The 13,087-nt window shown below is 42.0% G+C and overlaps 1 protein-coding gene across 2 annotated transcripts in view; it reads left to right on the top strand.

Annotated features, from left to right (window-relative positions):
- The window catches only part of spns2 (spinster homolog 2 (Drosophila)), a 94,229-nt gene that overhangs the window by 66,847 nt on the left and 14,295 nt on the right, over positions 1-13,087 (top strand). For both annotated transcript variants that reach the window (XM_042499776.1, XM_042499777.1), the window contains exons 8-11: positions 63-252; positions 2,763-2,828; positions 4,040-4,138; positions 9,520-9,683. In XM_042499776.1, the coding sequence (XP_042355710.1) occupies positions 63-252; positions 2,763-2,828; positions 4,040-4,138; positions 9,520-9,683 (519 nt within the window). The remainder of the gene's footprint in view (positions 1-62; positions 253-2,762; positions 2,829-4,039; positions 4,139-9,519; positions 9,684-13,087) is intronic.

Raw genomic sequence — 13,087 nt, 5'->3', positions numbered from 1 at the left:
GGACTTAAATCTTGCATGTTGTATGTTTTAAATAACACTCCTGTCTCTGCTTTCTTGTCCAGCCTAATCTTCGGGGCAATCACCTGTGTGACGGGTCTGTTAGGTGTGGTCATCGGGGCGGCCACCACTCGCCTGTGCCGCCAGAAGACAGAGCGAGCCGACCCGCTCGTGTGCGCCGTCAGCATGCTGGGCTCAGCCATCTTTATCTGCCTCATCTTCGTGGTGGCCAAGAAGAGCATCGTAGGAGCTTATGTAAGAGTCACTTTCTTTTCTCAAGTTTTGTGTGCAAAATAAAAACACAAAATTGTAAAGTGTACAAATATGTTGGGATTTACATCTGGGACTCAGAGTTACTTCCTACAACTCTGTGTATATATTGTGTCTGCAACAGAGGAAGTTTAACCGAACAGTGAAGAGTTGCGATTGGGTTCTTTTTTTTTTTCTTATTTCCAAGAATCAACAATATCCTGAGTGAAAAATGGCCCTCTGAAAAAGAGTGATTTGTATGTTAATTATGGAACAGCCCCAGGGGTTGAGAATTAAAAGAGAAAGTCTGGTAACATATCTAACAAGAGAAGGCTTATCGGGTGGGGTTAATGTTTGAATATAGCAGTGAAAAGATACCTTGCCTAATGCCAGTTCCTTTCAGGCCCAGAGGCAGTGTGTGGGTGTTGCTCTTTATAATGAAAAGCCTTAATTGCAGGTTAGATTGAGATGGCCTCAGGAGCCACTGCAGGTGATCAAGGCTCATACCTCGTTTGGCCAAAAGTTAAAAGTCTCAGGCGAATGCCCAGAGAGCATGTGTGTGTAATTGCCTTGAGATGCAGGAAAGGGTGCAACTTAACAATCGTCGCCCTGAAACAATGCACTCTCACAAATTTCTCACTCTTATCAGAGACAGAGGAATAGGAACTGACTCAACAACTTGGGCGATAATAATGCTGGAAAGCTGGGAAATATTTCCCACGCGTGTTAAAGAAAATAAAAAACAGCCCTTCATATCCTAAATATGTCACCTTGACTGACCTCTGCATGTTTGCCCTCTGATATATTTTTTTGCAGTTTATGTAAGGTGTGTTGTTTGTTGAGGATGATAAGACACTGCAATAACAAATATCTTTTTGAAAGTAATTAAACCAATTTGCTAAATCTTAAGGGGTTAAGTAGCTCGTGAAAGGCGGAAACTGATATTGATCCAGGTTTTAATGGGTTAAGTCAACAAAGAATGAAATTATCAAACAATATCCTTTTTAATTAAATGCTCCACAATCCATGTGCTGAATGGATAATATGGATAGCTTTCAAAGTAGTTGCTAAATTATAAATAATTACTTGCATAAGTGGTGATTTTGACTTAATGAGTGAATGAACCCCCAAGAGGTCAAATGCTCACATTTATTAGAAGTTTGACAGAAGCAAGACTCCGCCAATTAGACCTGAGGTGTCCATATTAATTACATGATTACAGATCTGTCCAACTCAATTTTAGACAAACTGCTGTGTGACAGAAAGGGCTTTTGCTGATTTCTATCTTTGGATCGGTCACAACGAGTAAAGATCTGGGTGGCTGATGCTCTCAGAAGTTTTCCTTATGTTTGTTTGACCAATCCACCTTCCAAAACTACCTCTTTACGCAAACTTTTGCTTCCCTTCCCTATTACATGGGTTATATATGAATTCTGGTGCAATGAGGACACCCTGAAAGAGCCATTAAAGCACTTAGCAAGTTCTCTGTGTGGTATTGGTGCTACACAGCAGTACAACCCATGTCAAGGAACCACTGAGGGACCAACTTTTCTGTGTGCAGGCCTTAACTTTGACCATGTGACTTCACTTCTTCTCACACTACTCTACTGTGCCATATTAAATCATCGTACAGTACAGCAGCAGTTGTTAGTGATCAGCTCAGGTTTCACGGCAAAGCGCTGACAGATGTGTCATATTATGAGGCGTGACGTGGCTGTAACGATTGACCCCTTGCAGCTGTTGTCTCGTCAACACGCGGCTAATCTGAAGAACGGCCGGGTTTCTCTCTTCTGAGAGGCAACATGTCGGTCACGGTGTCTGGTTCGCAACTCTCAGAACAGACTTGTCCACATCTCCTCCGTCAGACTCCTGTACTCGACTGTAGGTCTGGCACACCGGCAGAAGGGTTATTCCCCAGCAGGAAACACACATCAAGCGGCTGTGTTAAAGCGTGCCAGACGAAACCAGCCAATACAGACAAACGAGATTCCACTGCAACCAAATCTTTCTGCCTGTCTTTACAAAAGTGGCCTAATAGCAACACCAGCTGGTACCAACCCGTGTAGCCTATGTGTTCATATAGTACACTATATGTCGAGTAAGCCATGTTATTTATGTTTTTTGTTCCACCCACTCAGATGTAAATTCAAATCTTGCAGCTGGATCTAAACTTAGAACGTGTTAAAGTGTTTCCACATTGAATATACGGCTGTGACAGAATAAACAATCCTTATCATGCTTGGTTGTTTTTCAGCTCGTAGGCTAAATACTCAGCTCAATCGGACCAAAATGAAGGCCTGTATCTCCACGTATAATTGGGCAACGGCATAATAACATGTTTTTAAACCACAGCAACCAAAGCACTTTTATTCAGCAGCGGGTTCCCACACACACAGTAGCGATATCTGCAACCCTCCTCTTTTGGCTCCATGTCTGGTTAGCAGTCCTTTGTGTAGTGGAAATGGGCTGATCCGAATTAGCAGCACTAAATGGGCTTTTTTCTCTGTTTTATTTAGGTTTGCATCTTTATAGGAGAGACGCTGCTTTTCCTGAACTGGGCCATAACAGCAGATATTTTAATGGTAAGTGCTCTGAAACCTATACTTATTCGCTGGGTGACTGGAAATTCCTGCACCAAACGGCACCAAACTGCGGCCATCCAATTAGACACAGTTTTATGAAATGTGTGAGTTGACTAAAGTTTGGGTGGGGCTCATAATTACTGTCTTTACCAAAGCTACATCTAAACTAATATGTTTTTGTTTAAAAATACATACATCTAGGATTGGGGATTATTGCAGCTTGAAATACCTGATTTCACGTCCGCTTTTCTAAAAAATTATGCTGCACGTTTCACTGTTTGAAGGCATTTTTTAAAAGATTTTTGCGATTTTTTTTCTATTTGACAGGACTTTTGTAGTTTGAACTAGCAGTTGGTATCAGACCTCTACCAGGTGATCTAGTAAGCACTTTTTCTGTAGGTGTTTTTTGTAATGAAATTGCAGGAGCCTTCTTGTGTGTGTACTCCTCTGCTAATGCTTTTCTCCGGCGATACATAATACTCCCGCTACTACCATAATATTCCATCATATTTGCTTTATTTCCCAATCTGTTTCCACCTTGACAGCCTTATACTCATGTGATACTTTTAGTAACTATTCTGCCTCATTGTCAGTCCAAGCATAGAAATCTCTGGTTATACTTTTCGTCATCTCCGTAGTATTTTCCTTGACTAAGCAACCAATTGAAGAGTAGACAGCCTGCTTCCTGTTTACACCAGTACTCACAAGCCCAGTGTGGGTGAATGGTCATGTGCTGTGTTTTCAGGATTTCGGTTATTATGAATGGAAACAAGTTCTGAAACTGTATTAAAACAGTTAAAAAGTTCCTTTTTGTTTTAAAATGAAAACGTATTAGTGTGAATGTGGCCTAAGATTCATACAATGCTCATAGAAACAAATGGAGTGGAGTCCTTTCTCTGATGTATGTTTTGGCATCTAAAAGTGAAAAGTGAGCCAAATTAAGTTAGACAGTCAGTAAGGTGGATGTTCAAACCACTGCTTTAATTTATAATTAGGTTGGAGACTGTGGTGAGTATATAGAGACAGAGATAGGACATTTTTACTGTAACTGACAGGTCTGCTCGGGGTGCTGTGACCCAATGAGGGGGGCTCTGCGTACATAATTAAAGAGTGCAAGAGTTGTTTTAACACGGCTGAGCGAATCTTTCTACCTCTGTCACTTCATCACCTAACACCATCTCATATATTTTTCACCCTCTCTCTCTGCGCAGTTTGTCGTTATCCCCACGAGGAGAGCAACAGCGGTCGCCTTTCAGAGCTTCACCTCTCATCTCCTGGGTGACGCAGGAAGTCCGTACCTGATAGGCCTGGTAAGACTCCGCCAGAGGAAGATGTGTGAGGGGGGTTTATGTTTAACCCTTTGAAACCTGATCAAATTGGTTTGATGTCTTTCAAAAACATGGGGTGAAAGCAAAATGTGACCTGGCCCAAATATATATTTATAATATATAAGGTATTTTTTTCATCCCTTTTAGCTAATTTCTTGCAATTTGTGGTACATTTTCTTGCATTTAGATATCTGTCTGAGTTTGAGAGCGAGAGAGGGGCAGGTCTGATCCACATATATACTGATTGTGTCAGTGGTGGCGGGCAATATGAAAATGTGGAGGTATATCCTGCAAGAAAGGATATCTAGGCACTGGGTGGATGGAGGGAAGTTTACCACAGTTCATCTACATACACTACCCATATTTTTTGATACAAAGCTGGTTGAAAATAGGGAAAAAAAGTGTGTCCGAAACTGATGCTGGAGGGGCACCAAGAGCGTCATGGTTTGACTTGTTTGGCCACCAACCAAGCATTGGTATTTAATGATTCGGGAGTGAGAATGTGTTAAAAATTGACCCCAAGTCACAAATCCCAGATGGAAAGCACATCTCCAGCATATCTCTGAGAGTCTCATTCATACACACCATGTTTTCAGATACCAGTTCAGCTCTTGCTTTAAGTGGGCCAGTGCAAAGTGAGGCACAAGAGGAGCTTTTAGCACACATCTCAGGAGAGCTGGTGAACAGAGTTGTGATTTCACCACTGCTCTTCAGGCTGTCAGTGGCGTCTTCTAGTAAATCTCGTAGTTCCCAGGAGGGGCCGGCGTTTCTGTTTTTGATTGGTTAGGAGATGAGAGAGAGGTTCTTTACTGGGAAGTCCCTCAAGGTCAGTCACTCAACCCCCAACAGCCCCCCCACCACTGTCCAAAATGCATGCATACATCCACAGAATAGCATCCGGGAGGCCAGAATACTAGTGCTGCTTACGATTCAATGGAGCGTAAAACAGGATCCACCTCACACCGTCAAGCAGCATTTTTCTCATTCCTGATAAAGTGAACATTTCTGAGGTTAAATAGTAACTGCATGGAGGTACACATTCTGCATGCCTCATCTGAGCATACAGGGATGGCCTCTTTTGTATAGAAAACACGCAAAAACATGCTGCTGTAACATCATATACTGCACATCACAATCTTCGCATCATATTTTAATGTTGTTAATGTTGTTCCTGGTGCTCGTAAATTGCTGGAGAGAGAATAGACTGCTTTAGTGTTGTGTGTTTACATTGTGTTTTATTGTTGTGCCTCTGGCTCACAGCTTAGGTCATGTTAACAAAGACAAAGTGGAAGTCTTTGATTAGTGAATCAAACTGATCCTCGAGATCCTCCGTCGGGGCCTGACAGGCTGGCAGCAGATGCAGCTGTTTGTCGGGAAGCATTCAAAGTGTCCTGTTTTTCTTCTCCTCCCAAAATGGAAATGTTAAACTTTTGTCAAAGCCAGATAAAAGAAGCAGCAAGTTATCTACAAGTGCTGACAAGCTCCTCAAAAGACTAAACAAACTGGCATTTATAGAAAATAATCTAAATTCTGGGAAACAGAATCCAGCTCAAAGACTGCCTCTTTATTGTTTCTGCAGATCAAATATAACCCAGAGTCATCTCATATTCTACAAACCTCTTATTGACACATTCAGAGATGGAGTGCTTTGTAATGTTATGTGACTCAGCATGGATCACTGTAATTCTACTGATGTAAAAATTGCCACCAGTCCTGAAAAGATTAGCTGATTGATGAAAAGTAATCAGGAAAGTGATGACAAATTTAAGGCATTGAGTTTGTGTGTCCACACGGTGCTGTTTGTTTGGCAGAAAAGCAGCTGCAAGGTGCTAGAGAAAGCTTCATCCCAACTTTTTTATTTTTATTTTTATTTTTATTACACACACATTAACATTTGCAAGGTAGCTAATAGAAAACCCCAGTAATGAGTCCAGAAACTTGCAAATCAGAAGCATTTCAGCACATCCAGTTCCCTTATCTCAAAGTCAAGTTGTTTTTGGAATGAGTTTTTGTTAGAAGCCTATAATAAGGTCTTTGGTTAACACAAGCTGAAGAGCCTTTCACGTTTCGTGCTACAACATAAAATATATCAGTAATTAACCCATCTGTGAATTTAGAAGCTTTTATGTGTCAGAAAAAAGGTGGTTGCTAACAAGTGGCAACAAGTAGTGGTAATAGTAGAAGTGGTGGCAGTAGTATTGGTAGTAGTGGTGGTGGTGGTAGTAGTAGAAGTAGATGTGTTGGTAGTACTAGTAGTAATAATAGTATTAGTATTTTTATTAGCTGAAGTTGTTGACTAGTAGCAATTGCAGTAGTAGTAGTAGCAGTAGTAATATGGAAGAAACAGTGGTAGTACCACTAGCAATAGTAGTTGTAGTGCCAGTTGTAGAGGTTTCAGTGGTAGTAGTAGTAGTAGCCGAGTAGTAGTAGTGGTAGTAGTTGGCAACTAGTAGTAATTGCAGGAGTGCCAGTAGCAGTAGTGCTATGGAAGAAGCAGTAGTAATACTAGTAGCAATAGTAGTACTGCTCGTGGTAGAGGTTGTTGTTCTAGTAGTAGTAGTGATGGTAGTAGTAGTGCTAGCAGAACTAGCAGTAGTAATAGTAATAGTAGTTGTAGTATTCTGAGAAAATGTATATTTTAAATATATATATCTTTAAATCCACCAAATAGCATGGCACATCTAATTTTAGATGCTTTTTTGTAGGTATACAGTATTCTGATACACACACGTGCGCACACACACACACACACACACACACACGCTGCCAGTCAGAATTACCCAGACATCACCCCACAGTGAACCAGTCATCCCGGATCTCCATCCACCCTCCGGGGTCACGACTCTCCTCTGAGTGACACACCGAATGTCCAGAGGTTTCTCACTCCTCCACTAACCCCCGACCAACGAGGCCCAGAAAGCTCCAAGTGCGTCACCACTCACTGCCTCAGTTCCTGAGCTGAGGTTTAGCACGCGAGTGTGATGGACGTGTCGTGACTTACACAGATACACAGTCACCCATGCAGACTGGCACAAATCCTGTGAATGAGCAAAGAGGAGAATCTCAAGAAAAACACACTGGCGGTTATTGCTAAGCAACCACAGGAGAAAGCGAATGAGTCAGTCTTTTTGGTTCACAGCGGGGTTTTGACATGTGTGCCAAACAGACCTGAGGATGATGTGCTCATCTCTACAAACCAATGTGGTGCTCCAAGTGCAACATGGTTGCTTTTTGTGGCAACGCCTGCAGATACTAGTGCTCAAATGCCGCACAACTGCCACTTCCTGTTGTGTCAAAAGTGCATCTGACATTCTCCTGAGCCGAGATCCTCCTCCATCAGCACGTAGACCAAAGCAGTTGTCACATAAGAATCCCCCGAGAACCTCTTAATGGACTCCTCCTATACTGTATGAGTAGGACATGGCCGCAGGCAGAGTGGGTGGCAGGGGAACGCCAGGAACAATCTCTCAGCAATCTCCCAAGAAATTGCCTTGTAGCTTGATAATTAGACATGCAGCAGTTCACCATGTATTTTTAGCTAAGCTCTGCTGTTCAGGCAATTTACTGTACCTGACGAAAGTGCTCTGCACTGGCCACACACACACAGCTGCTAGACGTACACCACATTTTGTCAGACATGTGTTTTATTTATTTTCTTCCCCTCTCTCTCTGATCACTACTAACAAGGGATGTCGATGGTTAACCATTTATTGGTTAACCACTGAGAACATTTTTGACTGTTATGCATGTCACTCTATTGGTTAATTATTCTACTCTTCAGTTTCCTGCATGTGCAGCAACTGGGTCTAGTAGGAGACAAGGCACCCCAGCCAGTTCTCACTCCAAACTTGTCAAATAGCACCGTGTTGTCAGTGCCTCCAACCGAAACGCGGCTGGACGGTGTTAGATGAGAATGAACTTGGAAAGCCACTCGGCCTTGCATCAAATTTTTCCTAATGGTGCCAGCAAGTGGCCAGACGGCACCTGCCGCGGCAGCATGATTCTTGGACAGTTGCAGTCAGTTGAGAATGTGGACGAATCGAGCCTCTCTCGTCTGCATGATATGTCGCTGGACAGCATCATGTTGAAATGCTGCCGGCAACAAAGTGATATAAGGAGAACAAAGATCATGCAGTGTTCACTTCCCATCTGAGTGTGACGGGTATTTTTTGTTTGGTTGTTTTTTTTTAACCTTACAATGTGCCCTTTTGATTAAACCTACTGAACCGTGCCAGCACGTGCTTTTGCTGACATCCTGGCATTGGTAGCTAAGTGTTTGTGTTGTCTAAATATAAACGTGTGCAGCGTCATCCCACTATTTACTGGGATTTCATGGTAGCGCCCATCTCAGAATGTCAATAGCAGGTGCAGAAGGATACCTAAAACATGATATGTAGATCCAGAAGTCCACTGCAAAGAGACAATGTGACGACTTGGGATGAGAACATGTTTGGTATTGCAGTGAAAAAAATCTCCTGCAGCCCAAAAACATTTTCCCCATAGACTGCCATCATAAAAGACATGTCTCAAACTGTTGACAGAAAAAAAATCAAACAAGGTAAATTATAAATCTTTACATTCTGAATTTTTTAGCTAAGGTGTTTTTACATTTGTGAAACATTCAAAATTAACCGGTTCATGAGTGTCAGACTTTTGAAATCAAAATTAACCAAAAACTGAAATCCCTGCTCCTTACGATGCATTAATGCACACATGAACACATACTGTGCACACATGGTCAATCCCTCCAACATCTTCCTGTCAGCAGTTCTCCGGCTTTCTCCGTAGAGAATCTTATTCTGCTGACGCTCACATATAATCAATGTGCTTCAGCCAAAGTGACCTATGGCTGCTCAGACTCTCACGCACACACAGAGGAGAAGCCCCCTCTTTTTTCTAATGTGCATACATACATATAATCTGCTAAAAGCTACCATCGGCAGCCTCCTCTCCATCACGATTGTCAGCACGGTGATCTACGTGTGTTTGAGAGCTGCCTCGACACCAGGAGGCAGGAATGGTCACTTCACGCCCACCATTCTCCAGCTGTTGTTGTCCTCCGCGCCGTGCATGACAGACTGAATGTTACTCAAGCCTCCAACAGCAATATGAGCTATTGGCTGTGAAATCCTGCCTCACTTTAAACGAAAACAGGGCGTCTTACATCATGCAGCGTGTCACTTTTATCTGCTGCTGTGGTGAAGTGAGCAAAACTCACTCTGCATGTGAGTCAGTGTGAGCATGACGTGATATTTTAAGAACTTTTGGTGGATGATTAATTGGAATAAAATCTCTTTTTTTCTCTCTGTGTTTTTCTGTGTGTGGTTTTGGTGATGGTTGTGGTGGATGTTGTGTATGCGCAGATCTCAGACGCCCTTCAGCAGAGCTACGCTACGTCAGCACTGTGGCGGTTCCTCAGCCTGGGCTATGCCCTCATGCTCTGTCCCTTCATCATCGTCCTGGGGGGCATGTTTTTCCTGGCCACTGCGCTGTTTTTCCTGGATGACAGGGAGAAGGCCGATAAACAGTAAGTGACTCAGACGTTATTTGGGTAACTCATCATTATTTCATTTGTTATTTAGTCATTCATTCTTTAAATATTTAAGACTTGCTGGAGTTGTCCTTCACTGACTTTCTGAGTAAGAGCTCCAAAAATCCAAACACACCACCTCAGAGCAAGAGGCTGAAGCAGTAGCAATAATACTGGTGTTATTCTAAGTGTGAGAGGCAGAACCAAGTCACAAGTAAGTCTCAAGTTTTTGCACTCAAGTCCCCATAGATGGATTACTGAGCGGGCCTACAGGTCACAGGAGCCCGAAGTGTTCCCCTCCAGCCTTCACCTGCAAAATACCACTCAAATTAACATGCACCAGTCTGAAGAGACTCAAAAAGACAACAAAGACATGCAAAGGAACTGCAAACAGACAAAATATCTAATGAAAGTGGCAAAACAACCAAAAAAACACACACAAAACACACAGAGACGCATGACAACACACCAAATTTCCACAAAGAGACACAAAATGGAGGTAATGACAGCCCCAAAATGGAATCTGTTTTAAGCATGAAGCCGAAAAAAACGTGACAATGGGTGGGGCAAGTGTGAAGTTTTCATGACTTTAAATAAGAACAGCAGCCATAAATTTAAGCAAATTGAAAAACAATGAGATTCGAGAGCTCTTTACCTTCCAAACAGAAGATGATAACAGCCACCATGTACTGGGACTTGTAAATGATTGTTATTGACACATGAATGCCATTGTGGTATTTAGAAAATGCTGCTTGCGTCTATGCTTTATGTCACACTAGTTGCCAATGCTGTCATGCCGTTTTTGATTCCTCTAAGCAATGCAATGTATGCAATGGTGCTAAGTCGAGTAACAAGTCTTTCTGATTTTAGTTAAATTTTAAGTCACAAATTTGTGACTCGAGTCTGAGTCATGTGACTCGAGTCCACACCTCTGCTTGGTGCCATACAATTACAAAGAGGTTAGGAATCTCAACAATGTCATACTCTTTGCACCAGAGGTTGGTGCTTGATGTGTGTCACGGACAAGCTGCCCGGTGATGCCAACAATGGTGCCAACCCTGCAAGACTCCGAAAGGCCCTCGAGCCAGTAGAAAGTCCCAGTCAGCTTAAAGTGCTCCAGAGCTGACACAAGCTGTTCTAGCCATCAATTTGTTTAAGTGTGCTTACTTCAACTTTTACCAGCTGCCGCCTCGTCTCATTCATGCATTCATATTTTCCTCTTTCAAACACCCAAAACGTGAAACCGAGAGGGCACGAGAGTCCGTCATGGCCTTAAAAGGCAAAAACAAACACATAGTACATCCTCTTTCAGATGGTGAGACATGACTTCTTGTTTCTTTCTGACTTATTTTTCCTACTATTTTATCACACTGACATAGTCCCTCGGTGCCAGCGCTCTCAGAAATGACTTCCTTCCTGTTGAAGATGAGGGGCATTTTTAGACAGGATGGCAGACTGATGTCTGATGTCTTCACCCTGTGGAGTTGATTGCTTGTTGTTCCCACGCCAAAACCCTTCATTAAAAAGAAAATTTTTAAGACTCGAAGACAACTTAAGATTTGCAAAAGAAATGTGGAAACTGAACTTCAAGTTTCAGTTTCTAATCCTGGGGTCAAGCTACCTTTCAAGCCGTTAATATGTCCTCTGTGTAATGTTGTAATTTTAAAGAAGCCTCTGCAAAGGCACCACTAAGCCGTGCTGTGGCTTCTGTTGGGCCTGCTCCAGGAAAAAAAGGGAAGAAATGTGAAACAATTACTAAAAGAAAAGTCACATTCCTGCCGCCGTGCCAGTAATAGATACCAGTTTGTGGTCCAATATGTGGTTCAAGCTATCTCACCACAGTATTGCACAGTATGGGCAGATGGCACATGTTCACTCAGACTATATCTAACCACAACCCCTCGACTTTCACACTGCACGCTGTAGGGCAAAGCTAATGGAGCAACAGATGGAGTGAAAAAATCTCAGATATGACACAGAAACACTGGGAGGTTGCTCCTGAATGTTCTTTTTCACAAATACGATCCTAAACATAGATGTGTAAAGGTTGGCTTGGTTGTGATAAAGTTTATAATGCTACATTTGACGACATCAATACCGTGTCTAAACAATTGGTAGCACTTTCTGATAAATCTGTCACTTTATAATGAGCCAACAAGTGTGCAGTTCTAAATGTTAATAAATTATGAACACATACAAATCAACAGCCAGTCTGCTGTTATAAATGATAATAAGCTGCATTTTTTAATATTAATATTCATAAACTACATTCATAGCCCAGTCTCCAGAGGAAAAAGTTAGCAATTTATGTTTCCTCAAACTGCGTATACATTAGATTTGAACATATCATATGTATCATATCAATGTTTCAAGCAAGTAGTTCTGATTACGTGTATAAGATCTAACTTTGTCATCTGGAGGTGGAAGGGACGGTGGATGGCGTGACACCAAGGCGAGACACCTGCCAAGTCGCAGACCACTGCAGAACACTTTTTTGAGAGCAACAACAATTCTGGTTGTTTATTAGCGAGTCATCAGTGCGTTTCCAGCATCTTTTTAGCCACCAAACATGGATGTTCTTTAGTGACCTGTTGCTCTGTTTCCACCAGGGCTTGTGCCACAAATAGGGGTTGTCTTTTACCGAGACATTGCTGCATTTCCTGCTGATATAGTGCCATGAAAAGCAGCTGTTTTTTGCCAAGACATTGCAGCATTTTCTGCTGGAATAGTGCCACAAAAAAAAAATTTTACAGAGAAATTGCTGCATTTCTTGCCAGGATAGTTCCAAGAAAAGTTATTGTTTTTCACTGAGACATTGCTGTTTTTCTTACCAGGACAGTGCGGCAAGATGCCAAGCTGCAGACACCGCAAACCACTGTTCAAAACCAACAAACAACAATACCGGTTGTTTTTTGAAATAACAAAGGCAGCATTTTCAGCAGCGTTTGTGGAACCAAATATGTTGTGGGCAAAAACATGATCTTTCTCTAACCATAACTGAGTTTTGTGCAGAAACATACAATGCCAACAATTACTTAAGTCTCTGACAGGGTTGAAATTCATGCATCCAGTGCAAGTCACATGTATGATATTTAATGTAAGGATATTACTCTAAGAATACACTTTGAAAACAGTCCTCTATCTACCAAGAACTGCCCTATGAGAACTATCCTTGTTCACCTCCACTTTGCCTCTATGCTTGACCTGTAGATGGGTTAATCATTCACCAGCTTGTCAGATTACATCCAGGTGTATATATGTAAAGTAAACACAATGTTGCATACCTCACATAACATAACTACAAAAATGGGCAGAACAACCACAGAGACATGAAACAACTATAAAGCGATACAAAAAAGACACAAATCAGAAATACAAAGTGACACAAAATGACCACAAAA

Source organism: Plectropomus leopardus, chromosome 13, assembly GCF_008729295.1.
Source record: "Plectropomus leopardus isolate mb chromosome 13, YSFRI_Pleo_2.0, whole genome shotgun sequence".
In the NCBI taxonomy this organism is placed as follows: domain Eukaryota; kingdom Metazoa; phylum Chordata; class Actinopteri; order Perciformes; family Serranidae; genus Plectropomus; species Plectropomus leopardus.
The sequence above is the reverse complement of the archived record's forward strand: the minus strand, read 5'-3'. Positions and strand labels throughout refer to the sequence as shown.